We start from the raw sequence: 27,232 nt of genomic DNA, 5'->3' as shown, positions 1-27,232 counted from the left end.
GACAGAGGACACTAGGATGAGACAAGCACTTCCCTGAGCTCCTCAAGAGAGTGAGAATTTACCTGTGTGTCTAACACGTCACCCTCATTTGCAATCATGCAGTCTGATGGCTAGAAGCCATTGTAACGGCACAGTGCGTTTTGCTGGAGCTATTTTGAAGTTTGGTTTCATGAGAAATACCCATGCTGTGTTTGCATCCTTTAAGGCCTGGGCATCTGCTCTTTGCCAGAAGTTCATTTGTACTCAAGATGGTTTTCAAGCCTGTCTGCCCCTTCTGGAACGTGCCTCACCCTGTCCTTGGTTGTCAGTGGCTAAGAAGCCCAGATCAGAAGTAAGGACAACAGTCCTATGGTCTCACAGCTCAGTGCTGGAGTTCACATGGGTAAAACAGAGTGCAGTGTAACTGATGAGCAAACTCAGGGGCACCACTCTCCATGTGGTGAATTGTTTTGTGCCTGCGTGGAACATACACCCTACCCCAAAGTTAACACATTGCTGCGTTCAGTTCATGCACTGCATCCAGAGAGGCTGCACTGAGATGTCTCTCCGTTCCCACTATGCAGGACAAACTCTCTCTTCAGTGTCTCCATTACTAGTCCATTACAGTACAGGTACTGTGCTGTTACTGCCATCTCCTTACGCTGTGATTTTGTTTGCAGAACTATGATTTTACGCCTGCTTTTAATGTTACTCTATCACTGACCAACCCGTAAGATTCTCTGATACGCTTGCTAATTGACCTGCTAGTGCTCTTAAGAGTACATTTTGTGCTGCTCTGCTTTGAAAAACGTGCAGAAGATGTTGACTGTGCTCAACATTGAGCACTTTGGGCTTGCTGAAGTTTTTGAACTGTGAAATAGTGTAATTAGTAGATAGTCTGTGGATCCCAGGAGGCGTTAGGCTGCTCTGTGTAAGTTGTTCACGCAGAATGCTGCATGGTTTTTAGCTTCAGTTTTTCAGCAGTCTGCGTTCCAGGGTGGTTGTGAATGGTTTCTCTGCTTTCAAGAATGCATGGCACTTCACCAGGGGTGCTGCCATAGCCTGTATCTGAATCCAGCAGGTGGTGGAGTTAGTTTCACATGATCTTTCCATTCTGACAGCTGTTAGAAAGGCCTCTCCTGGAACCCTGAAGGCAGGGCATTGTCCTATAGGAAAGATGTGGGTTATTCACAGAGAAACAAGAGGAAAGCAAGAACAATGGAAGTCTACATAGTCTGATTTAAAAAGTAGGATTTGTAGTTAGTCTGGATAGAAGAAGGATAAAGAGGGGAACACTTTCAGAAGTGGTCACTGATAACTGTTTTATGTATAAATAAAATAAGGCATGTAAAAGCTTGAATTGCAGAAAGGGAGGTTTATATTAGGTGTCAGACCATCTTTCTAAATAGAGGGGCAAAGCCTGGAAATTCATTGGAACTCCAGTTTCATTGTAAATGCCAAAACCATGTAGGATGTATCTGCAGAAGCCCAGCTGATCCTCCCTTGGAATGTGGATATGGAATGTGTAATTCTTGGGACCTCACCCAGGATAACTTCCCAAACAAAAAAAGAGAATGCAGCTTTGTTAGACATGTTTTGTGGATCACAGTGAATTTTATAAAATGGAAAATGAGCATGAATGCTCATTACCTAGGGAAAACAGATGACACTGTAATAACTAAAACAAAGCAGATCTCTTATTTTCCCAGGGCTGTGAACAATAAGCACTTTCAAACCACTTCTTTTCTGTTTATTCTATCTCAGCTGTATTTTGTTGACTTTACAAAGTTATAGTTTACCTGTTCTCTTCTCCCAGTGTGTTCACCCTGGGTCATTTTGAGGAACTCTTATTTAATCAGAGAAATGTGAGAACCCTCTTTGCCATCCCAAAATGAATTCTTATCTCCAAGGTTTCCACTCCTGGACTCCTCTTTCCCCATTTGAGAAGAATTTTGTTGCAAGGATCTTTTGTCTCTGTGTTTTCACCGCACTCATCCTTTGTCCTCACAGTTACTGTGCATGAGGCAAACCTTGGAGAGAGCCTACATTCTCATGTGCTGCTTGTATTAGACAAGAAAAGTGAAGAAGAGTCATGCCATGAAAAAAACATCACTTCAGACATTCATAAAGCTTGAGAGCTTCCTTTTGTGTTGTTTTGTTCTTTGCTGATATTTTCAGATTGGACTGGAAGTCTAGGAGAATTGTTCTGCCCTGTGAAGTTAGAAGTTGGCTAGGGCAGGAGGTTGTGATCTGAGCAGACATGGTTCAAGCATGCTGAGCCACTTCCTCTAGAGCCTACGTGTAGTTAGTGAAACTCAGTGTCTTGTGAAAAGTGCTGCATGGTACATTTTACTTGCAGTGTTCATTCCTGCAGTGTGTCATGGCAGACAGGTGAAAAAGTATCACTGATACACTGAAAACAAATGTGCTGAGAAGATGCGTTAATGTCTTGCCTGATGGAGACAGGCCAAGTGCATTCTAAAGGGACTGTAGCGCTCACCTTGGATGAGCTGCTGTTGCACACAAAGCTAGATGTGACAGCGGCCAGCCGGGATAAAAAATAAGTGGCTATGTATCTCAGAGAGCCAAACCAATGTGGCCTTAGTAGGGAAGCTTGGTGGTGCCAGTGGATCCCTTCCTGAGCCACTCACAGCTGGCACAGCGTTGAGAAAGGCAGTTGGTAAACAGGTGGCATAGACACTGGTGTCCAGGTTTGTCTGGTCTGGTACCAGTCAGGCTTCTTCAGCCTGAACAAACTCAGGCATTTGTGGGAATTGGGTGGTTCTGAGTGCCCTTTTCTCTCCTGCCAGCGGCTGGGATGATGACAATGACCTGAGCCATAATCCTGCTCACCTCAGCAAGGCATGCACTGAATCCATTTGTATTCTTCATTTGGCCCAGCTGTGCACTATATTTCCAAGGCTAACTGCAGATCTTTCCCAAATGCCATGGGACGTGGAACTTCAGTGCCAGCCAAGTCAGCTGTATGACAAGCCATGCAAAAAAAGTCAGATACCATCTCATGGAGACTGGAGGCATTTTCAGATGAGGGTCATCGCTAGGTCTGGGAAGTATAGGGCTGGAGAAGCATTCAGATGGACTGCCCTCCTCTGATAAATCTGGGACGCTCTCCACTCTTTGCTTGTGGCTTGTGGAGACTGGAGAGCAGAGAGGAGGGGGAGCTTGGGGCTGACACTTTGTGGGAGATTTGTTAAAGCCCCATGGATTTGTCCTATAATAACTTTTTAAAGTGAGTCAAAGGTGAGATAGGGGAAAGGAGATTTGGCAGCAACATCGACACTATGGACACCATAAGGTTGGAAGGCAGCTCTCCTGGGCTGGTGGCAGACTTGAAGCTGCTCTAGGTAGGAGGTGGCTGTCACTGGAGGTATGGGGCAAATTGATAGGGAGTAAAGTAAGACAGGATGAATAGGTACTTTGATACAGATGGTGTTTGTGGGGAAGTGGCTTTTATAAAGTGCCCATGCTTGCAGCCACAGGTTCCCTGCAGTACTGGTAGTGGTGCCGTCCTGCCAGAGGTCTGAGTGGCTGTGACTTGGTCTGGCTGAGCCTTGAGAGTCCCCTGCGCCCCCTGTCCCAGTGCTGCAGCACTCATCCCGGGAAGGAGTTTTTCCAGGCATAGTCTCAGGGTACTTTACAGTGACCTGGATCCCCATGAAGATGCGTGCACATCTTCTGGGGTTTCCCAAAAGGCGATTTGCCGAGGTGTTTGGCTCCGCACTGTGAGGGAAGTTGCCATGGGACACAAGGCAGGCTCCTTCAGCGTATCTGAATCGTTAAAAAGCAGGAAAGACCCTTTGGAAGCAAACGCTGCCCTTGCTGCCGCCCTCCGCAGCGCCCACGCTGCCCCGGGGATGGACGGTGCGCGTTTGCCACCCCAGGTGCGGGCGGAGGGTGAGGACCAACCCAACGCCGACCCGGGGCGGGGGCTGAGCCGGGAGCAGCTGTTCTCGGCCGGGAGGGGCGGCGGGGCCGGCCCCGCTGAGTGACGGCCGGGCCGGGGCCACGGCCGGGGCTGGACCCCCGCCCCCGGCAGCGGCGGAGCCGGCGCGGGCAAGGACGCGCCGCCCGGGCTCGGCTCAGCTCGGCTCGGCTCAGCTCGGCTCGGCTCGGCTCGGCTCAGCTCGGCTCGGCTCAGCTCGGCTCGGCTCAGCTCGGCTCAGCTCGGCTCGGCTCACAGGTGCGGTAAGCCTGCGGCGGCGTGGTGGGCCCGGCCCGGCGCGACCCATATCTGGGCAGAACGTTTGTCCGGCACCGGGCGGCACCAGCTCGGCATAAATAGCGAGCGCTGCCTCCCTAATTACGCCGGACAGGGGGGACTGCCTGGGTGTTGGGCCTCCCTCCCTCCTTCCCTCCCTCCCTGCCTGCCTCCCTCCATGCGTGCATGTCCGTCTGCCTCTCTCTGCCTGCCTGCCAGCACACTTGCCTGCCCGCCGGGAGCCGTGCCCGGAGTTGGGTGCGCTGCGCCGGGATGCGCGGAGCCGGCGGCGGGAGCTGCGGCAGCCGGAGTCCCCGGGATGAGGGCGGCTGTGTCCCTCGGCAGGAGCAGCCAGAATCTCCGGGATGAGGGTGGCTGTGTCCCTCGGCAGGCAGCCGGAGTCCCCGGGATGAGGGTGGCTGTGTCCTTCGGCAGGAGCAGCCGGGAGCCCGCGGCGAGAGGCGTCGGGCTGGGATGGATGGCAGCCGGCAGCGCTCACGCGTGTCCGCGGCAGAGCCCGGCGGGGATCGGGGGTGCTGGAGCGGGGAGGGAAGAGAGGGCCCCGCACCACGCTGAGCGGGTTGCAAAGGGCACTGAGTTCTTTTTTACTGCTGTTGCGTTTGTAGTCCTGGGAGCTCTTCTAGGAAATTATTTTCCGGATAATGGATCAATAGAAATCTGTGCTGCTTTTGAAAGGGAAAAGTACAAATCAGCAGGAGGAAAGACTCCTTGAGTCCTTGTGGTGTATTTTCCATGGCCAGACTTTGTCCAGCTTGAAATAGCCATATTTTCCGTGGCTGTACTTTGTCTGCTTTGATTGAAAGGCGCAGCCTGTCCCAAAGTTAACATTTCTTCACTCTGATGGACACAGCTTCTCTCCCCACTGATGTGCCATCCTGATGTGCTCATCTATCTGCTTCTGCTTTTTAAATGGTCATGGATGGTTTGGTGGACAGAATCCATTGCCCTCTGCCTCCCTTCTAGGCCAGCTGCTCCACCCTTATGTGGAGGTCCTCTCTACTTGTGTTACATCTTTCCGTGGGTATTGGGCCTTGAGCCAGAAGGGTGCTCAGCCATGTGGCTGAAGTTGTTTTTAAGTGTACATAAAATCCCCGCTGGCTGCAACCTGGGGAGAAACATGGAAGCAAGGCTGAAGTGGTGCTTCTCCAGCGTTCTGCCCCATTCAAGCACTGTGCATTTAAGTAGCTCTCCCAGCTGGAGGTGGTGTCTTCATTTCTGCAGGCCTTGGAGGATTGTGTGATGGTCTCGCCTCTGTTAAGTGCCTCATTCAGATTTGTTGCACAGTGTACACCACACACTCATTTCTGCTGGAAGTCTTTTTTTGCTACGGAATTCTCATTTTGCTATGGTATTCATTGGGCATCAACCTATCCAGGGCTTATTGGCTGCACCAGCGATGAGACATTTTGCTTCCATTCCCTCTGCTTCAGCCACACTAGCAGTGGGGTGGGATTGGGACATGCAGACACGGGTGTGTTACTGCTAACAGCTTGCTGTGCTTTGTGCCTGGCAGTCTGGCATGGCCATTGTCTATCAAAGGATCCAAGACACTGCTCAGTACAAGGCATTACACCCATCGGGTCCCCTGCCAGAGGAACAGGGGTATCCATTTGAGGACTAACAGAAACTCAGGCAAGAAACCCAGGATCCCTTTTCAGAGGAGATTGCGCTGGCTGCAAAGTTTCCAAGTGAAAGGTTCAAGTTACAGAGCAGGAACTGAGTGCTCGGTGTCACTAATGACTTAAGTGTGCCTACGCACTTTTCATAGGGATTAGTAATTAAGCAACTAAGTGCATGCCAGGTGCATGAGAGAACCTCACTCCAAATAGGAGAACACATAACTGTGCTTACAAGCATGTGCCTTAAAAATATGCAAAGTGGGGGAGATACAGCTGGGATGCTTTGTGCTGGGGCTTTGGCAGGTCTTGGCCTGGTCACCAGACATCCAGGCTATTTGCTGGTGAGAAAAACCCCTTGGTAAAAGCTGGTACTGAGTGGTGTGGCTTGCAGGCTGCAGGAGTGTTGGCAAGAGGAGGGCTAGGAGATACAGACATTTTTTGAATATCAGGTTAGGACCTGGGTGAGCTGAGAGGAAGACCCAGGAGAGGGCAAACAGCATGAGACTTTTCTCAGCACCAGTGGATAAAGGGAGAGGTCGCTTTGGTTGAGCACAGGGAGCCTTCCCTAGAGTGTGCATGACGTCAGACAACAAGCTGTTTGCTGTGGAGCTGTCATGTGCAAGGGTGGGAATGTCAGCTCTGGCATGAGGATACCTATAGGAATGATGTGGCATCATCAGTAAGTCTTGTCTATGGCCTATTGAACTTCATTGCTGCAGGGTTCTGGGTGGTGAGGATGACTCCAAATCACGTCATTTGTTCTGCATGGCTGGCATGTCACTGACAGAGGCAGAAGTTATGGTGTACTTTAATAGATCCAAAATACCTTCTTCCAGTTGTTTCCCTTCAAACATGAATTTTAGGGTGTCAGGTTTACAGCTGCTGGTTGGGAGATTTTTATCAAACCAGAGGATATCTAGACCTTCCTTCGGAAGTTTGAGTTTCCTGAAGGGCCAGCAGATTCCCTGTTGGATTTGCTTAGGCATGAGCTTTTTGCCAGGAGGCTGAGGCCTCAGTCTTTCTAGTTGATGGCTGGCTTGCCTGAAGCAATGAGAGTGTATGATAAGCTCTGCCTTCTGAATCTGACAAGACAGAGCTTCTCACCATCTGGAATATCCCCTGTCTTTTCTCTGTTCACTCTCCTCATCCAGGGCATGAATGTGCTAGCACTGCCAGCTCTGCCCTGGAAAGACTAAGAGATGAAGATATACCTGATGGGTATTGCTTGCTGAGCAGGGGCCGGGGACATCAACTCTCTTGTATGCTCTGTTTTATTAAGAACTGTTCCAGATGATGCTTGGCTACTCCTCAAGCTGCACAAGGGCTCTCAGTGTGAGAAAGCTGCAAAACAAGGTACTATGATGGTCTCCTGGAGGCTGAGTGACTCACTGTCATGCTGCAGGAGCAAGGAGAATTTCAGTCATGTTGGAACTGGTAGTGGTTTAACTGTTTCAGGGGAAAGGCAACTAAACCCTCTTCCCTCCTGTGTTGAACTAGAACCAGAATTCAAACTGATGAGTGCAGAAAACAAGTTTTTGTGAAATGGAGGGGGTCAGCTTTCAGCCCAGTACCCATCCTGTGTAACCTCCTGGCATTCAGAGGAGGAACCTGGACAGTTGGACATACCTGTGCATTCTTTAGAGACCAAGTCAGAGAAGGTTTGATTGGGAAGGGACCTCTGGAAGTTCCTTGTCCGATGTTCTCCTCTGAGCAGGCCTAGCCTCATAACTAGATCAGTTTCCCCAGGGCCTTGACTAGTTGAGCGTTGTATACCCAAGGATGGAGATTCCGCCACCTCTCAGATCCCCATCCAAGGGCTGTAGCACTTCTCCATTAAGGAGGCTTCCCCTTGCCTCAGCCTATTTCTGTTGCCCCTTCTGTGCACCTCTAAGGAAAGCCTGATTTTGTCTTTAGAAACCCTTTCCCTTTAGGCAGCACATGACTGACTGACTGCAATTACATCCCCTGCAGCATTCCCCTCTCAATGCTGAAAAAGTCCAGTTCCCTTTGTGTCTCCTCACAGCTTATGTGTTCCAGCCTCCTGCCCATCCTGATGGCTCTGTACTGGACTCTTTGCAGCTTGGGAAGACCTGCCTTCTACTAGGAGACATCGAATTGGATGCAGCATCCAGCTGCAGCCTCAGTGGAGCTAAGCAGAGGGGAATACCCACCTATGTGGATTTCCTGGCTAGACATTTTCTAATGCAGCTTGGACTGCAAATCCAGTGCAGAGTCCATAGGAAGTCTCTTGTAGCTCTAACAAGAGGTTTCAACATCTTGTGTGTTCAAGGTGGTGATGCAGAGCCCCAGCAGGCCAACAACCTGCAGCTTGATGCTGCAGCCTGGGTCTGTGTTTATGGCTTGTTAAAAAGATGTTTTCCTCCCTCTCTGAGAAAATGAGATCTGCCTGAAAAAGAATCTACAAAAAAATGTGCAGGAGACCATTCCCTTAAAGGCCTGGCTTTAGATATTTACCTTCCTTTGATTTGTCCAAGCCAAAGACTCGACTTTTAGGGAAAAAAAGTATTCATTTGAAATGGGGTAAACTTCTGAATGCCTGTATCTCAAGTGATCACTTGTAAGGCCACTACTAGGCTCAGGTTATGTCTACCAGAGAAGGGACTGTGGGGTCCAGGTGTGATGTTTGTACTTGTGTGTTAGGAGGAGACCATTCCTGTAGCAGCACAACCGCGCTGACATCCCTCATGAGCAGGGTAACTGGTGATAGCAAGAACTCAGTGGTCAAGACTATGATTGTGTACAGCTGTGTTTTGACACTGGGGATGGATCCAGCTCCTCCTCTACTCTGCTCTGATTTCCTACTGGGTTTTGCAAAATTCACATAGATTCATGTTTTTAGTAGAAGCTGATATTCATCTTTTCCTCTCTTGCTACTGGATCTGGCCATAATTTGTTGGTCAGTTCTTGAAACTCCAAGGAACTGGTGATGTTGGGTTGCTCAGTGACTCAAACATCAGGGTGGCTGTGGAGTCAGGTTCTTGTACACCAGCACCCAATTGTGCTGGGGTGCAAGCTCAGGGTTTGAAAGTTGTCCCATGAGCGGCAGAGTCAGCAGAGACTTTTTCATCCTTCATCCCTACTGTGTCTGCCCCAGCTCTACCACATGTTACAGCTACCCCTTCTCCAAGTGGTTCTGGTATCCCTTGCTTTCCCTTAGACCTCCCTGCAAATGCCCCGACTCTTCTTCATTCCTTGACTGTCGTCCAAAGGAGAACTCCAGGCTGACAGACCCTTTGCAGCCGGTCAATAAATTAGGGTTTGGGTCCTGCATGAGATTTCATTGAGGGTTAGCGAATGGCTTTAAGGTTTCCCAGAGGACTGATAGGCCACATAAAAACACAGTTTTCATTTAGGAACCAGCTGGAGCTGATTTGCTCCTCTCATCTGCACAGCATGAATCTTGGATCTACACCTGGGTGATTTATTGAGGTCTAAGTGTATGCACAGAAAGTACTTAATTTCTGTTGAGTTTATAGGAAATGGTCACTTGAGCTATATGTAGTTCCTCAACAAAAAACCAACAAAAACCAACAAAAAAAAAATCCCAACAAAAAACTCTGGCATTTATCTTTAAAGTTATGCTACAAATCAAAGAAAAGAAAAAACAGAAATTACAGCAAGTGCAGAGGGGTTGGTTGACATTGGTTTGTTATTTTTAAATTGCAAAAATAATAGCTCTGAACTTTGACTCACGTTTATACTTAAGCTATTAAAAAAACCCTCATAAATCAAAATCCTCTGTGAGGAATTGTTCTCAAGCCACGAGGTTAATTCCTGCCTCCACTGCTGCTTAAAAACAGTTTTTATCCTGAATAGACTTCTGCCTTCAAACTTGGCAGTTTTTCCAAGAATCGTCAGTATCCGAGTTGGTGACATTTGGCCACCTCTTTATGCCCAAAAACAAGCCCCTTGGTCTCTTTTCAAATTTCAGCACACAGAAAAAGTTTTGCAGTAGATTTGAAAGTTGTCTAAGGCAGGGATGTTAATTTTTTCAGTCGTGGCTCTCTCGCAGGCCAGAGTACGCAGGATTCCCATTCTCTGCCTTTTGGTGGTGGTTCAGTAATTATTTCCAGTATTGTACAGGATGCTTTTCATTTTCGCTTGTTTTCAGCATCCATGTATTTGTTCAGCAGATTTGGACCCTTCAGAAAGAAACTATTCCATCCTCCTCATAATCATAAATGTTGCCTTTGTTTTGTTTTGTTTTCCTATATTCATGACATGAACAGTCTTCCCTGCAGATGACCTATGTCTTTCTCCCAACCAATTTCATTTTTCTCCTTTAACATTTTTAATGATCATCACGGATTCCCACCTATGTGCTCTTCAGACTTACCAAGTGTTAGTGTTTGAGCTGTCATCTCATGTGTTTGACAAGTTCTTTGATGAAGGGGACCTAATATCTTGCTATCTTGGTAGTCTATGTGAATTTTAAAGTTTTGAGGTCTTAAAATTGTAATAGTGTTGGTCCTGTATGGTTTCTGTGTATTACTTGTGTATTCTTTTGTGATGCCTCCTTAGTTGATTGAATGAAAAGTGGCAGGTTTAATGAAAAATAACAAAAAATCAGAGCTGCCATCTTATTTGAGCATTGCAAATAGATTTGACGGAGATTTGTGGTGAATTATGGTTAACTCTTCCCTGAATGTTTAGCAGTTTGTGGATTTAAAATCTGAACATAACACTGCAGTTGTGCTGGAGGATCTTTTTCATTTGTTTGAGCTCAGTTGGGGGCAGGACCTGTGTTAAGCTGTGCTTGTACCCTAGCACAGGTCAGGGAGAGCTGTTTGTGGCAGTGGTTGTTTGAGTACGCTGTGTAAACTAGAACAGTTGTGCTTAGGCAGAATTTACCTGCTTTCTTATTTTTGGCAGTGCAAAGCCCTCTTGCCATTTACAGCAGATGGGCTCTTTTGCTTTTTCTCCCAGCACTCATTAGCAAGATAGGGTAGAAGAGGGCTGGGAGGTAGAGATAAGGGAGAGCCAGCGAACATACTGGTCCTGGAGGCTGTGCTGGAGGACACAATGCTGAACAGCTCGTTCAACAGGCAGGGGAGCAGTACAGAATGTCCTGCTGCCGCGGGCAGGGCTAGTGCTCCTGTCAAGCAGCGCTCCTGATGGGCTTTCTGCGGGAGCTGTGCGAGGTGCCAGCACCATCCGCCTGCACCAGCAAGGCTGTGAGGGCACTGTCCCCTCCTGGCAGCTCTGTTTGGGGTAGATGGCAAACGAAATTCTCCCCACGGGGATTTCAGCTGTGTTTCAGCAGGCTCTGCACCTGTCCTGAACCCTCAGGGCCTTTGCTATATGCAGCCCCGGCTTCATATCTCTGCAAGATGCTTTGAAACCTGAAGCGTTTTCCAGAAGTGTTGCCTGTGTGCACTGACATCCGCCGTCTGTCCTGCCTTTCGCCTCTCGGTGCTGACATCTCTGTCCTTCTGGTGCGAGACAACAAGGTCAGCCCCGTGGTGGCTGCGCTCTGGTCCCAGATAAGCCACGCTTGCAGACTACCCTGGATTGCTGGGAAGGGACTGCAGCTGCCTCTGGGAGTAGTTGTGCTCACGTAGCCAAGACAGAGATTGCCATGTGCATGGCAGGTGTAGGTATTTTAAGCCATTACAGGAAATTTAGCAGCCTGGGGTGGATTATTCTCTGCCTTCCTGCCTGCTTGTAGCTCCAGCTCCTTCTACAGTGAAATGGTCAAAACCAAAAATCACAGATTAGCTGTGGTTCATGCACTTCAGTCTAAGGTTGCAGTGGCGCAGCACAGCTCCAGATCCAAATCCAGGCTGCTTTTCTAGGGTCTCCGGCATCAGTGTTCATGGGTAACTGCAATAAAGGCTCTGCCCTTCTCTATGCCAGCAGGAAGGGCAGTCTTGCAGGGGACGAGCTGCTGGATGTGGCTCCTGGGCTGACTGGTGTGTGGTTGCACGACTGCTGCATGCCACTCTCACTGCTCAAGGAGCCTTGCACTGACTGCTGTAGGGCACTGGTAAAGCACAGGCATGTGGGGGGCCCCACTGCCTCATTTAGCCAAACCCATGGAGTCCCATCACCTGTGCTTCCTCCTTCACCCTCCTGTTGCCCTGGACTCCGGTGCCCACAGGCTGATGGTCACTGCATGGAACAAACCAGCCCAATGAAAAGCTGGGTTTCACCCTCCCAGCTCTGGGAGCTTCAGGGGCTGGTTCTCTCATCCAGGAGGCACCATCTCCTGATGCTTCACCTCCTAAGTGGCGAGTGGCAGGAATGCAAGTGATGCAGGAGTTGCCATCACACCAGTGGGAAACCGAATGTCTGACCAAATGACAGCTCTAAATTTAAGGGCTTGCTGTTGAGCGAGAATATGTGTGTTACTGTGCCCTTTTGTGACCAAGCTAAAGATAATTTTCCTGTCTAGAACAGCAACTGTGTTGCAACTTGTATAAGGAAACTTCTCCACCAATGAAGAGTGATGATCATAAGAGCATAATCTGTCCTGAGAGGACAAGCAAAGCTTGAGAGATGAGACTTGGAGTAGGGCTCTGATGTTCCACTGAGCTGAAAAAAGCCCATTTATAGAAATTTGAAAGATGTTTGACTCCTTAAAAAATGCAGAGGCCTTACTGTTATTTTAATGTAAATGTCATTCAAGAGAACAGAAAAACTTTGGGAAAAGCAATTTTAAATTATCTAGAGTTCAGTTTTTCTCCACAAAAACTGAGCGGAAAAAATGTAAATGTACAGACGGTACTATGGAACAGAAGGGGACTGTCAGCAAAAGAGCAGAGTTGGATACACTTCTGTGTGTTGTACCGAGTGTGTTTCTAACCCACCTGCACATATTAAACACAGTGACCTTTGTAGAAGGTCCTCTACAGTCTTTTTGCTTGCATGGGTCCAGTTACATGTGTGTGACTGTGTACGGCATTTTGTATTGGGAGATGTGGGCCAAACTTTTGGGTCAGCAGGGATTATCCATGTAGGCCATTCAGTACGTTAGTCACACTTCTCTTCTTGCAGGGTTGGTTTGGAACGTGCAGTAGCAAACAGGTCATCTGCTTAGCCAGCAGCTGTTCAAATGTGTTGTCTCAGGGAAGGTGGGTCACTAAACAGCACGTTTAACTGGCAGCCTCCTGGACATGTGTGGATAATACTTCCTGATCTCCTTGTGGCTTTAAAACACGGGCAGAAGTTCTGTGCACTGTAGCCTCATGGAGGTTTGCAGGGCTCAGAGGTACTCAGTGGTGCTACAAATCTGTTTTCCCATCTGGTGACAAGGTTATCTGGAGTGCCAAGTGCAGGGAAGTGTTACTGGGGGCTCGTAAGGACATGAGACCTGCCAACTTCTGGTTTATTGATGATTTCTGGTTTACTGTCCTTCAGGGAAATAAATGCCTAGGACACTTCAGTAACATACAGCACTGCTTGCAGGAAAACATCTCTAACCAGGGCCCTGTATGAAGTTCTCCCTCTGTGCTGCCCCATAAGTCCATGAATGGGGCAATGAGCTGCCGGCAGTTGTGCCACTCTCATCACCATGGGCTGTTAAGTGCTTGTAGGATATGGGTGGGGAGCCCTGAGCAATCTGTCCTGTCTTAGAAATCAGCTGTGCTTTAAGCATAAATCTTTTGCAGCTCTGGGGTATTCAGTGTTCCCCAACCAGACAGGCTACAGTGTCATGTTTCACGTGTTCAGTGTTAACGCTTCTTGTTTTCATTTCAGGTTCTGTTTCAGCATAAAAGTGAGATCCACAAGACTCCTCTAAGATGTCCTACAGAAAGGAGCTAGAAAAATACCGAGACCTGGATGAAGACAAGATCCTTGGAGCTCTGACAGAGGAGGAGCTCAGGAAGTTAGAGAATGAACTGGAAGAGCTGGATCCTGATGTAAGTAACTTTTGAACGAGATTTGCTAGGTGATAAATCTCTGTAGTTGTGGGGGAAAGGGCTGCATTAGTAATCTCTATTTCAGTGAGATCCTTGGCAGATCCTTTGGGATCTTTGGTACTCAGTGCAAGAGTGGAAGAGACTGACTGCAGGTGAGCAGAAGAAATTTTTGCCACTGCAAGCACAGTCTAGATGTGTGTCTGTTTCTGCTTTCCTGCTTTTTCCCTGGTGTGTGTGCTCAGATGTGATGAGCACTGTGAGCATATGAGCCAGTGCTGGTGCAGGGCAGTAAACCTGCAGAAAATGGATCTCTGTTTCTGATCAGGGCACCTTGGAGGGAATGCTTTGTGGGTTGTTGGGTTTTGGGGGTTTTGTAACAAACTTCAAATGGTCTGTATTTCCTTCCATTTAGGCAGAAAGCCAAATCCCAGAGTTTTGCAAAGTGGGACAATTTATTTTTAGCAACCTCCCAACATCAGCAGGAGCTACATATATGCAAACATGGGGTCTGCTGGTGCCAAGCTGGTGAAAGGTTTTTGGAGGCAGCATTGTCCCATGGTCCTAGCAGGGGATGTGCAGAGCCAACTGGCAGGCCTCTGGGTTATGGCAATGTTACATGATGAGTTTGGGCACTGCCAAGTGAGAAATTGTTCCTGTAACATGCAGTTAGTGTTTCTGGAGTAAATGATGAGAGGCGTAGATTGCATCATCAGTATTTTTAATTGCAACATAGGAAAGTATTTAAGAGGTGGCAAGCTAGCTCCCAGGATTAAGTGTCTGGGCTGATGGGCTGCCTCAGTTCCAGCTGCCTCAGCAGACACAGAGGCAGGCAGCATTCTGTGAAAGATGCAGAAGGGTAAAATAATTGTGGATGTCTATCAGTACAGGTGTAGTCTGAGTGCAGAAGTTTAAGCTTGAAGATCGCATGGTTACCTCTCACAACATGAAGCCTGAGGAAGCAAGTTGTCTCCTATTCCTCCCTGCTTGGGCATTCACACAGTTCTCCTCTGTTGCCCTCCAAGGCTGCCTAGGTCTAATTGCCTCTCGTTAGTAATTTTCCTTCCCAGGCTTGTCATTGAAACAGATTTAAATTGTAATGAACTACTTTTATCAGGCGGGCATGGAAAAATCACTGCGTTGTTCAACATCACCTTGAATGTCTTAAAAAGTAAATGTTGACTTCTATCCAGTAAAGCTTTAAAGAACATGCTTAGTGTCAAATCTGGGAATAGTCTTACTGCATTAAGGCTGTTCTATATTTAAATATAAGCAGGTGTTTACGTGCCGTATGTGTCAGGCACAAAGCAACTTCCCGTGGTGGTTAATGTGACTGAATAACAAGGAAGCAGCTTGAAAACAGGCTGAGGTTCACAGGGGTCTTGTTCTGCAACCGAGTGACCTTCTCTGTGAGACCCTGCCTGCAGTTTTTGAGGGATCATGAAAGGCAGAGGGGACCACCATGACTCTCTGGTCTGCTCTGTGAGAGATCATGAGATTTCACTGAACTGATTCTTGTTGGGACACATGGGGCGTGTGGGCACTTGAACAGACTCATACAGGGGGCAGAAGGTGGCTGAGAGCCTCCAGAGGAAAGGGCTGGAGCTGCAGTTGCAGAGAACATCTACTTGGCAGCATTTGAAACTGGAGCAGGGAAGGAGCATCACATGTCTTGGATGAGGTGGGAATTAGTGGGGCTGGATGGAGATAACCTTTCACACAAGGAGAAGCAAATTATCCAGCAATGTGGAAGAAAGGCAGTGCAATGAGGGAAGTGGAGAGGGGAGAGTGTTTGATGGATGGGGATCATGGGCTGCAGAGATAACCTGTGTTTCTCCCCTTCATGTCTAGAACGCATTGCTGCCGGCAGGGCTCCGGCAGCGGGATCAGACGCAAAAGCCACCAACTGGCCCATTCAAAAGGGAGGAACTCATGGCCCACCTAGAAAAGCAGGCAAAGGACATTAAAGACAGAGAAGACTTGGTTCCTTTCACGGGTGAAAAGAGAGGTATGGTCATCCTGTGCACCATGCTGGGTGCATCATGATGAAGGCACAGTGGGTGCACAGGAGAAGGGTTGTGTCTAACCTGCATTGCTAAAACTTCATTTTGACACCACTGCTGTCTAACCCCTGATAAACTGGGGTGTGCTCAAGAGGTCTCTGGGCCTGCTGATTTGGATACTACCTGATATATTGTCAAGTACTGGACAGAAGGCTGTACCACTGTGCAGCCTCATTCTGTCCCCACGCCACTGCAGCTGTATCAGGCTCTGGAGAAGACATCGCCTTCTATCCTTTCATCTTCTATCTCCTCCTCTGGCCTGTCCTCCTGTGAGCTCCACATGCTGTGCTCCATGTTGCACTGTTTCCTTTCACACTCCATCCCAACACTCTGAGCTTCTCATCATACAGAAACTCCACAGCTGTGATGAGTCCCAACCGTTTCTTTCTAACCTCCATCACCTCTTGACAACTGCAGCTTTACTTCCCAGTCTCCTGCAGGTCACATGTTTGTGTCTTCCTGCACCATACCCTACAGCAGCTGCTGCACTCCTGCTCTGCATGACCCTGAGGCCTGTGAGCAAGGTTGCCTCTTCTCTGTCCTCTGCTTCTGGCATCTTTTCCTGTTCTCCTCATACACGACCCATTATGCAAATAACTTCCCTGTTCCCATTAGCACTCTGAATATCATCTGACATGGGACATGCGCTGGTCAGTCCTTGCCTCTGGGTTTGAGAAGCTTCTCAGCATCTCTCTTCTGCTGTTGTGTCTCCCTCTGTACCATGGTCCCTCTGCAGCAGATGATCTGGTTGGGCACTGTTCACATGAATGGTTGCCCTGTGTCAAAAAAGGAAGTGCACAAAAATGTAGGCATATTGAGGAGGTTTTCCAACTGAGGTCTTTCTCAAAGGGGTCTCCTTACAGACTCATATGGCTCTCTTAGGAAGAGCTTGTGTTAAATCTGTTCATTTAATAAAACCTGAGGTGGTATTTTTAGACAAAAAAAAAAAAAGAGGAGAAAAGAAAAAAAGAGTACTCCTTGAGAAAAAGAAATTAAAAGAATAAATTGAGTGCAATCAGGAAGACTAATTTGGTAATTTCAGACATGCCCTAGCCCAGCAGGTAGAAGCAGTGCTTTGCAGGGGACAGAGGTATTTCAGGCATCTCGAGTCTTCAGCTTCTGGTCTGAACTCCTTATGCTTCAGCCTGATGTGATCTCAAATGCATTAAACATATTTTCACTTGTAACATGCTGTTGAGAGGAAGACACTTCTTACATTGACTGTGAGCCAGAGATGGTAAATTACATATTCACAGCTGTGACAGAGCTGTAAATAAATCACCACATTTGGAGGGTGATTTACTAGTTTGTCCATGGGAAGTGCTCTCCCTGGCTGTGCTGCTGGACAGAGTAGGAGTTGGGCTGTTCATGCATGCTGTATTATGACATAAAACACTGTGTTTACATTCACCATTTCATTTAAAGTTCAATCTCATAACAAAGCATGGCTGAGACACAAAACTTTCTGAAAGTTAGGAATTAACTATCAGTTAATTAAAATTAACTTAGAATTAAACCACAGAAATTTTGTTGACACTGAGGTGAGGAAAGGAGTTACTGCATGACAGCAGAATTAAACTTGCCCTGTTTCTCCTGTTCCCTGCTGATGTTGCATAGACCAGATAGTATGTGCAGTCTCCCAAGCCATGCATCCTGTGGGATAGGGGTTCCAGATCTCCACACCAAGCCAGAGCAGACATTTTGCTGCTGAGTACCCAGAAGATGCCTGGCTCTGCAGGCACACATGACGTTCTGCCTATTTTTGTGAGAGCAGCTGTGTCCCAGGAGGCAGATTCCTGCCCTCTCTGTCAGGGTGGCAGAGCACAGGCAGGAGGTGAGCTGTTGTGCAAAAGGCTGCTTATGGCAGCCTCCATTTCGTACCGGGGAGCCTGAGGTGCCGGTGCTTCTTCCTTGAGGCTAAATTTAGCCCCTTCTCTTTCTGCACATGTCTGAGCAGCAGGATCTTTGTTCTCCCCTTTGGTGCTGCTGACTCTGGTTTCAGAGAGGGGACAAAAATAGTTCTGGCTGGCATGCCAGGCCAAGCATTTTGCACTTGCTATCTCTGAAGTGATCCTGGACTATTTTAGGGGAGGGGACTGCTCCAAAGTGCTCCGAGAGCCCTCCTCCTTCTACTCGAATCTCAGCAGTACTGGGTTCACCCAACAGGCTGCTCTCTACTGTGGTGTGTTAAAACACCACAAGCCTCTCTTTTTATTTTTGGGCAGTCACAGGTGGGTGAAATCTCAGACCTGACCCGTTCCATCTCTGTGAAGGGATCCACTGCCCTTTAGTGGTGTGAGCTGGGAGCAGCCATGCAGTGCCACCAACCCTGTCCACTGCCCCATGCCTGGGATGCAGCCAGCTCCAGCAGAGAAAGGGTCGTGGCTAGTCTGGTGATCACCATGGGAAATGGGACTGGGGAGTGCCAGGGAGCCCACTGTATTCAGAGCTGGGCTGGAGCTGCACCACTCACCACACAGCCTCTTGTCCTTCTGGGCACCCCGCTTAGGAAAAGGCCATGAGCAAGCAGCTGAGATGGCAACTTTGCGTTACCAGCCGGACCTGTTGATTTGCACCTTTGCATTGCAGGGAAAAGGTCTGTTCCTTGGCCTTTTGCTGTCCTGGGAGATAAAGCACAGAGGTCTCCATCTGGCATGCCCTTTGCAGCAAGGTTGAGCTAAACCAGCTGCCCCAAGCCTGCTCCTCCTTGCATCCCATGTGTTCACTGAACTACCATCTCTGCCTGCTACCAGACCCTCCACCACCTCCTTTCCACCCTCTTTTGAGTAATGTGCCATCTGCCCTACCAACATGCACTTGGAGTTAGCAGCAGGAACTGTCTCGGTGGCAGGACTGATCCCGCACAGTGTCGGGTCTGGGCCACTGGCATCCCTTTGTCCATGTGAGAGCTGGCAAACCTTCACCCCTTTTGTGCAGCCTTCAAAGAACTGAAGTCCTGCAGGGCCCTGCTGTGTGTGGCTTTTTTATTTGGGTGCTGTGCTGTGAACAGCCATGATCCTGTGCAAAAGTACTACGGGGCTTCTGTAGACAGACACAGCCTGCTGCAGTGGTAAAAGGGTCCAGCTCTACAGCTGGAGGTGTCTGCAGGTGCCTCCTGGCCCACGTCACAGCAGGACTCAGACCAAGCTGGGAAGGGATTCAGTGTATTCTCTTACTTTTCTCTAGGTCCTTGTGCCCCTTCTGTCCTTTCCACTGTTCTAATCTCACACCATGGAAATGTATCTGCACAGCTAGCTGCAAAATAGGTGCTATAACTATACTGAGAGTGACCTCACTTTGCATTTATAGGAAAAGCTTGGATTCCCAAGCAGAAGCCAATGGATCCTGTTTTGGAAAGTGTGACTCTGGAGCCGGAACTGGAGGAAGCCCTTGCTAATGCCTCCGATGCAGAGCTCTGTGACATTGCTGGTAAAATAGTTTCAAAATAATTGTGGGTTCAAGTAGTTCAACCACTAGGGGTTTTTTTATTGGTTCTTTTGTGGGAAAGGAGCTATTGTATTTTTTGCTGTTTATCTGAGTGCTGTCAGTTCTGACAGAACTTATTTCTTTGTTAAAAAGAGTTACTCTCAGCCCACGTGATTTAATCAGGAGCGTGGACCAAAGCTAAGGAGGGAGAAGAAGAATTTATCAAGGGAACAGTGTGTGCTGTTTGATATCTTCTTCTGTCTCTGCCACTCACTATCCTTTCAAGAGCAATTGCTTTTTTCAAACCAAACCTTAGGAAACAGTCAAGCTGATGCAGTGAGAATGTGGATTTCCTGTGGGACCTATTAATGGAACTGTCAGGTTAGAGAAGTCTTTCACTGGACACTCAGGGCTGCTGTTTGTTAAAGAGCTTTTTCAACACATCTTTAAAGCTATGCATTTCTTGTGATTTGTGCAGTCAGTCAGTCAAATGACAGTATTTGTCTCTTGCTGAAGCCCATAGCATGGACTTAGCTCTGTGACTGGGACAGGACATGCCTCGACCAAAAGAGCATATGGACACCCTATGGTGTTTTACGGAGCTCACATGTGCCCTGCTGCTCTAGCAGTCAATGAACATTTCAAGGGCACTGGCTTCTTTCTTCTTCTACTTTTGTCTCTTTCAGACTTCCATACTCCCTAGAAGTCTGTAAGAAAGTCTGTAGAATAAGTACACCAACTAGACATCTACATCATAATGCCGTGTTTTGGCTTAGAAATGTGTTTCTACATTAAGGCTTCCAACATATGCACCCTGGCCAAGTATTGCATCTCTGGATTTTGCTTTTTTACTATTATCCTAGAGTCCTATAAAGCTCTGTCTTATAAAACCCGCCTTTCTCCATGTCTGTGCAGCAATTAGTTTTCCAGGGAAATGCTGTTCAGGGCAGCTTGTTCTGCAATTGCTGCCACTTGAAGTGGCAGCAGAAGAACCAATGTGATACAAGCTGTCCTGAAATCTCAATATTGACAGTGACAGCCTTGCTCCTGCCTGTTTAGCAGGGATCATTGTCAGCTGTGATGTATTGGATCCCTTCCTTGGCAGGGCCAGGGTGGCTCCCAAGTAGTCCTGGCTCCCTTACCTTTGGTCAGCTGAGAGAGACAGAAATGGGATGTCTTCGTTCTGCTTGAGTTTCTTTGGAGAATACACAGTAAGCACCAGACTTTGAAACAGCAGGTCCCTTTTGTCTACCAGCACAAATTCTAGCCCTCAAAGCCTCTGAGTGGTCATAACAGCAGATCTTGCCTCTCTCTACAGTCCAGATACTCATGCTCCTGGCTGATGGAGAGATTTCATTGCCCAAATAAGCTGTGTTTTGGGGGCTGTGCATGTCCCCAAGATGCTGAACCTGCAAATTACTTTTCTAAGCTGTGTTGCACCCCTGAAAATTTCATCTGTGGGAACACAACAGAGAAAAGGGCCAGCTAAAATACAAACAAGCAAACTCAAAGTGCCCAACCTCACTCAGACCTTCAAATGGAGACTTCTTGGCTCTGTGAGATCCAGTTAGGGATCTTCCAGTGGGGAAGTCCATTGACACGCTTTGCTGCCGGGTGTCCTGCCTGTGCAACCCAGACCTGGAGTCACAATGAGCTGTCACCATAACAGATGTTATTCATGTATTGGGCTTCAAGGATGACCTTGTCCTGCAACTTCCAGCACTTCTTGGCCAAATCAATGAGATAACGGTGACAGAGTAGTGCCAATCAAGCCTAAGAGGAGGAGCTCATGGGAAAGCAAAGTGCCTTCGTAGTGGCATACTTGAATTTTAGGGAGAAATTTATTATTTTGACCACTGTGTCTGTCAGAGGTCAAGATTTGTTCAAGATGTGTTTGTTTTAACACGTATTCTGCACGTGTCTGCATTTTTCTTTAGAAAATCATATAGCTATTAAAAAAAAAAAATTGTTGGTTAAAAGGTCAGTTTATTTTCAAACTTGGTCTTTCTGTGACTAGCAGGCTTTTGGGTTATTACAGTGTTTGAGTTTTGTTCACACCATCACTCTCTACATTTCAACCAAGCCAGCAGAGCTTTAGCTTCTCACAACATCAACTTCTAAGAGTACAAAGATCAACACCACAACCCCAGGCATGTTTTTGGGTGAAAACATGATGTGCTTTGCCACACTTCAGGTGACAGTCACCTCAGATGTTGCTGCCTTGGCGTGGGTCTGGCTCTGTGTGGGGCACAGCCCATCTCACAGACTGGACTGGTGTAGTGTGTGGCACATGCCTGGCTAAGCAAGGGGGACAAGAATATGCAGGCTCCTGCTGGACTGGGCCCCTTGGATTAAAGCCTATCACATTTTTTTGAGTGTCGTACATATCTTCTCCTCACTATTTTTGTGTGTTACCAAGTCAGGTAGGCTGCTGGGAGGCCTTGACTGTTTGTCTGTTTGTTGTCCATAAGGTGATGCTCCTCTTCTCCTATGAATCATGCTACATTGGAATAAACAAGGGAGCACATTTGAGCCCTGTTGTGTATTTATGACAGCCGGAGGACCTTTGCACGTTGTTCCAAGCTTGTGCAGGGAAGGGTAGTACACTACAGACTCCCATCCCAGACAGCATCTATGTGTCTTTTCTGGGCTTTGGAGCCTGCAATAAGTCATGTTCTCCTTTTTTTTTATCATAGCCATCCTTGGTATGCACACCTTGATGAGTAACCAGCAGTACTATGAGGCACTGGGGAGCAGCACCATCGTGAACAAAGAAGGGCTCAACAGTAAGTGATTTAGAGTGTTAGCAGGCTGCAGTAGTTGGCTTTGATGCTGCTAGCAGAGGCAAAGTGGGAATTATTTTTAGGCTGAAGGTTAGAGCCATGAGTGTCAGAGCAGCCTGTGATTGCTGGGGCCACCTCTGGTGCATCCTTGCCTTGTGAGAGCCAGCATGGTCTCAGCCATGTCCCTGGTGCCGTTTGGGAGCTGGCACAGCCCAGGGAACAGCCCCGTAGAAGCAGTGTGTCTTCTGTCACCCAGATTTGGACCTTGAAAGCACATAGCAGCAGGCACTGGCTGTCCTGTGCTGGTTCCCCCCACTGGAGGGGCCTCTCATCTCATGTCGGTTTGTCAGGTCATTCTTCCATCTTCTCTGATTCTGGAAGAGGAGAAACGCATCCAAAGGAGAGATACTGCTGCTCAGGGTGCTTTTGCTTTCATATGTGTTGCTTTTCACTTGCAGGTGTGATTAAGCCCACACAGTACAAACCAGTTCCTGATGAGGAACCAAACTCAACAGATGTGGAGGAAACTCTGAAACGAATACAAAGCAATGATCCTGATCTTGAGGAAGTCAACCTTAACAATATTATGGTATTTTCTCCTTTCTACCCTTCTCTCTTAAAAACAGGCTGGAACATCTGATACACAGAAGGCAGAGACCAAGCCTGTTTTGCTGCACAGTTTGTACCATAACACTGAGTGTAGCCTGACAAGAAACACCAGTGCTTCCCATCCCTGTGGGCAACAGGGATTGTTACCTGGGACAAAGGCACGGGGTTGGTAGCAAAAGGACTCCTTTAAGTGCCTGGAAGAATGGAGCTGTGTTGAGGGAAATTTGGGGAGACACATCTCCAGGCTATCTGGCTAAAAGCATTGTAGGTTTCTTTGATGATTCAGTCAGGCATATTTGATGGAGGGGCTGTTATGTATGTTATAAAATGGGGGGGGGGGGGGAAGTCTTCACAATCCTGACACTTGCCATGAAAATATGAAGAAACCTCCCTTCTTGCAGGTGGTCCTGTCCATCTCCCACCCATCCCTTCTGTGGAACTCTCTTACTTCTTGTAGAAAGCAAATCAGGACATAGTACCATTTCTTATATTGCCTTTGGGACACATACACATACTGAAAAACATCATTTCTGTTCCATGGGGCCTGTTGAATGATGGCATAGCCAAACAGCAAGAACATGGTTAACTGCATGTGCACATTAAAGACATTTTTGCTATACTACCTGTACCTTTCTATAACAAAAATATTTTTACTTTCATGTATTTGATTCTGGCTAGTGACCCTGCCCCTTGAGGACACAAGGCTGAGGGTCTGGCAGGCAGGCAGGGACTATTTTTGTGTGTTGAACTCATGACTTTGGGACATGGTCCGGAGAACTGAGGAGTGACAGTGGAGATTGTAAGCTGCTGGGTTCTGTGTTATAGTGATTCCACATGGTGGGATCCAAATGGTGTGGCAAGAAGTCCAAGGTGAGGATACCACTTACAATGTTAGTTGAAAATTTGTACATTTGAAAAGGGTATCTAAAGTGCTTGATAAGCGAAAAATACTAATTTTGAAGGAACACAGAATAAGCAGCATGGATTTTTTTTTTCTCTGCTGAGACCTAGCATGGCACACGTTAACCTGAAACATGCTGTATAAGCAGTCAGAGGTGTCTGGTTTGTGTTACAAGGAGATCCTTTCAGGCCTTTCTAGATCAGGCCCTGTAGGTGGAACTTTTCAAGACATGAATGTTACTCAGTGCTGTCACTGTATTAGGAAGCACAGGAGCATTACTGTGTAGGCTCATAGACCTTGGTTACCTCCCCACAACACCTGTGTTCCTACATAGCTGATTTTCTGGGCAATTAAATCAAATAGCAGAGACGTGGCTTCAAATCAAGGCAACGAGCTTTTAGCAGAGCACGACACAGGATGAAGGCATTGCCATGCTCCTCAGACCACGCTGATTATAGCAAGAGAACTTATCAACCCCTTCCTGAATATCTTCAGTACATTTGGTGATTTGACCTGGATGAGAAATTAGAAGTATCTTTTAAATGTATTGCATGTTCCTTCGTACAGATGATGGCCTAACACAGGCTGTCTGCACTTCTTTTCACAGAATATTCCCATCCCGACTTTAAAGGCTTTTGCAGAAGCGCTGAAGAACAACACGTATGTGAAGAAGTTCAGTATAGTTGGGACACGGAGCAACGATCCTGTTGCTTTTGTGAGTACTGTGGGCTCATCATCTTAGTGTTGTGACAGGAGCTGTCCTCGGGCAAGGTGTTTTTGGAGTTACTGACTGACTGACTGGTTCTGCACCTTATGTCATGTTTGGCACGTTCCACACCTCTGGCGTTTGGTGCAGGTGCTTCAGTTTCAGGAGCACTGGTGAAAGTCAGCAACTGACAGGCATTAGTCCCTTCACTTCATTTTTCAGCTACAGAGATTTCAGGGCGCAATCCTTTAATCGCATTCAGTCTCATATTTGTCCTCAAGGATGTCCCAGAAGAGGAGCATGAGACAAGAACTGACTTCCTAGTGGCATTTTCTAAAAGCATTTTGTCTCTGTCTCTCTCTGGAGGTTTCTTTCTGTTGTGTGTGCACACAGCTGTGTGCTGCTGTGTGCACAGCTGTTCCTCCCCTTGCACACGTCTGCTCCAGCTCTCTTTCTCATATTCCTTTGTGCAGGTTTGTGCAGAAGGAGGACTCTCATGTGTGGCCTCTGTAGTTGATATTGGGTCTTTCTGGCTGCTGTGCATGATCCTACATATCAGTGGGCATGCAGAGAGGTGCTGAGTGTTCTGCCTGGCCCTCATGCTACCTTCCAGGCTGCATCTTTGCATACTTCTCCAGCACCGTGGCAGCTAATTTTTGCTCTTATTCACCCAGGTCACCCCTACTTACCTCCACACACACTTGTGCACACCAGTTTCCTGTTAGAAAAAAGCCTTTTTGGAGGGTGAGTACTGCCCTCACATTATTTCAGGCACTCTGGACTGAGGAGGAAGCCTGTGTAGGCAGCACTGGTGCTATCTGAGGGCTCGAGGGGCACTGTACAGGGCTAGGGGAGCTGTGGGGCTGAGTGCTGTGGGTGCAGGTCAGCCCTGCCACTTGGGCATCACCTTCTGTTCCTTCTCTTTCATGCCACAGATGAATCTTCCCATACAGTTTGTAAGAAATGAGATCATCTGATCAGGTCAGGGGGGTTGGGAGTGTTCCAGCCCACTTCTGGTCTTACCCTCTGAGGGAAGCAAAAGTCATTAATATGGTTGTGCTGCCACCTGGGAGGACACCTTGGATGTGGAGAACCCCTTGTTCAAGATAGACACTCCTCTCTCTGCCTGCTATAATGGGGAGCATCTCAACCCCATGCAGTGCAGGCAAGGACCCAACCAGAACGGAGGCAGGGCAATGCTGGCCAGCATCCCTGTCATCACCGTGCTGACTTTAGAAGAGGGACACATGAGGTTGTCACGGGGCAGCTGCTGGTGGGGACTGTCACCTTTTGGGGTAGCCCTAAGGGTTTGTCTGTACAAGGTTTTGCTGTGGCCTCCAGCATGCTCATGTTCAAGAATCCCCCTGCAGCAGTGGGGAAGCCCCTTCACTTTGCACAGAGCAATTCCATCTGGCGGCAGTGAAACTGCTCAGCACACAGGACCCTCCTGGAGCCCTCCTGGAGGTGAGGGGAGCTGAACCCCTGCTGCCCTGCAGTGCTCTGCCTCTGCCTGTCTGACTGCCCGTTCTTCCTGCCCACCTCTGCCCACAGGCCCTGGCAGAAATGCTGAAGGTCAATAACACGCTGAAGAGCCTGAATGTGGAATCTAACTTCATTTCTGGGTCAGGTATCCTGGCTATTGTCGAGGCGCTCCAGGGCAACACATCGCTGGTAGAGCTGCGCATTGACAACCAGGTAAAGCCAGTGACAGCTCTGGGCAAGGGAACGTGTCCTGGCTGAGGGAACTCAGTGGCTGGTCAGGGCAGAGGCTGGCAGCTCTCAGCCCCCTGTTTCTGCTGCAGTTCCTGGGTGGTATCTGCTACTACACGCAGTATTTAACAAAGGCTGCAGCACTCCAAGCAGCTTCCCATGTTCCTGGTGCTGCCCTGGAGAACAGTGATATTCCTGTCCAATATCATGCCTTGCATTGAGCTCTTGCAGAGGCTTAAATAACAATGTCTATTTAGTAAAACTGAAATTTTTCCTAAAATGCAACGGAAAGAGAAGGAGACCTGTAGGGTATGCAGATGCTGTGGCGAGTTTAGCTCCCTGAGAAACCCAGAGGTTGAAGCAGCTGAGCTATGTGGAGCTCAGGGACAGGTGATTGGGAGTTCAAAATCCTAGTTTCTCCAGACATCCCTTAGCTGTTAATCTGTCCAAGAAATAAAGTCTTTGGGCAAATGGCCTCGTGGGAATGTCTGCTGGAGGAGTTGGAGCCACTCAACTGTACCAGAAACAGGCCAGTTGTTTGTTTTACTAGCTCCAAGTGAGAAATGTCAAATGAACCAACAGGTCCAGAGAAGGAGGGAAGAGGTGGATGGACATGACAGATCTAAGTGCTCACTCTGAATCACCCTCTGACGTGACCTGCTTGATTTTTTTGTTTTCTATTTTCAAAAGAGCCAGCCCTTAGGCAACAAAGTAGAAATGGAAATCGCAAATATGCTGGAAAAAAACACCTCCCTACTGAAGTTTGGGTACCATTTCACTCAGCAAGGTCCCCGGCTTCGTGCCTCCAACGCTATGATGAATAACAACGACCTAGGTGAGTCAGGCTGACTGCAAGCCCGGAAGTATGGGAAGTTCTTATGGGCAATTCCTGGTGGGATTAGGGCAGAACTGCTCACATGAAAGCTCTGGTAGATGCCTATGAATTAGAATCCACCTCTTGAAGGGCCTGATGATGCTTTGGCCTTCAAGGAGGGAGGCAGCCTTCACCAACTGGTTCTTCAATGCAGCTGCTGTCAGCCAGGCAATGGGTTGTGCTCCAAACTTGGAGACGCTGAGCAGCTAAAACTCCAAGAAGAGGTAGCGTTTTTTGCAGTGACGGTGGGTGTTGTTGGAAAGAGCTGCTGATGTGGTTTGGTACAGCTTGTGCTACAGCATATGGCACACGGGTTATGAGCTGCTAGCGCTTGTGATGCCTGCCAACTGCTTGTCTTCCTCCAGCTTCATTCCCACTTTAACAAGGAGATGAAAAGTAGCAGAGTTGAACTTGGACAGCAGTAGGATTTGGCCCATCCCCT

At 48.0% G+C, this 27,232-nt stretch overlaps 1 protein-coding gene across 1 annotated transcript in view; it reads left to right on the top strand.

The window, feature by feature from the left end:
- Positions 1–4,142: 4,142 nt before the first annotated feature.
- The window catches only part of TMOD1 (tropomodulin 1), a 25,581-nt gene continuing 2,491 nt past the window's right edge, over positions 4,143–27,232 (top strand). The window contains exons 1-9 of the mRNA XM_027748100.2: positions 4,143–4,180; positions 13,558–13,721; positions 15,570–15,726; positions 19,091–19,210; positions 21,904–21,993; positions 22,449–22,579; positions 24,108–24,215; positions 25,758–25,901; positions 26,607–26,751. Coding sequence (XP_027603901.1) covers positions 13,602–13,721; positions 15,570–15,726; positions 19,091–19,210; positions 21,904–21,993; positions 22,449–22,579; positions 24,108–24,215; positions 25,758–25,901; positions 26,607–26,751 — 1,015 coding nt within the window. The 5' untranslated portion in view covers positions 4,143–4,180; positions 13,558–13,601. The remainder of the gene's footprint in view (positions 4,181–13,557; positions 13,722–15,569; positions 15,727–19,090; positions 19,211–21,903; positions 21,994–22,448; positions 22,580–24,107; positions 24,216–25,757; positions 25,902–26,606; positions 26,752–27,232) is intronic.

The sequence above is a fragment of the Pipra filicauda genome, unplaced genomic scaffold, assembly GCF_003945595.2.
Source record: "Pipra filicauda isolate LSUMZ 115617 unplaced genomic scaffold, ASM394559v2 scaffold11_size5308982_pilon, whole genome shotgun sequence".
In the NCBI taxonomy this organism is placed as follows: Eukaryota; Metazoa; Chordata; class Aves; order Passeriformes; family Pipridae; genus Pipra; species Pipra filicauda.
This window is presented reverse-complemented; position numbering and strand designations above follow the sequence as displayed.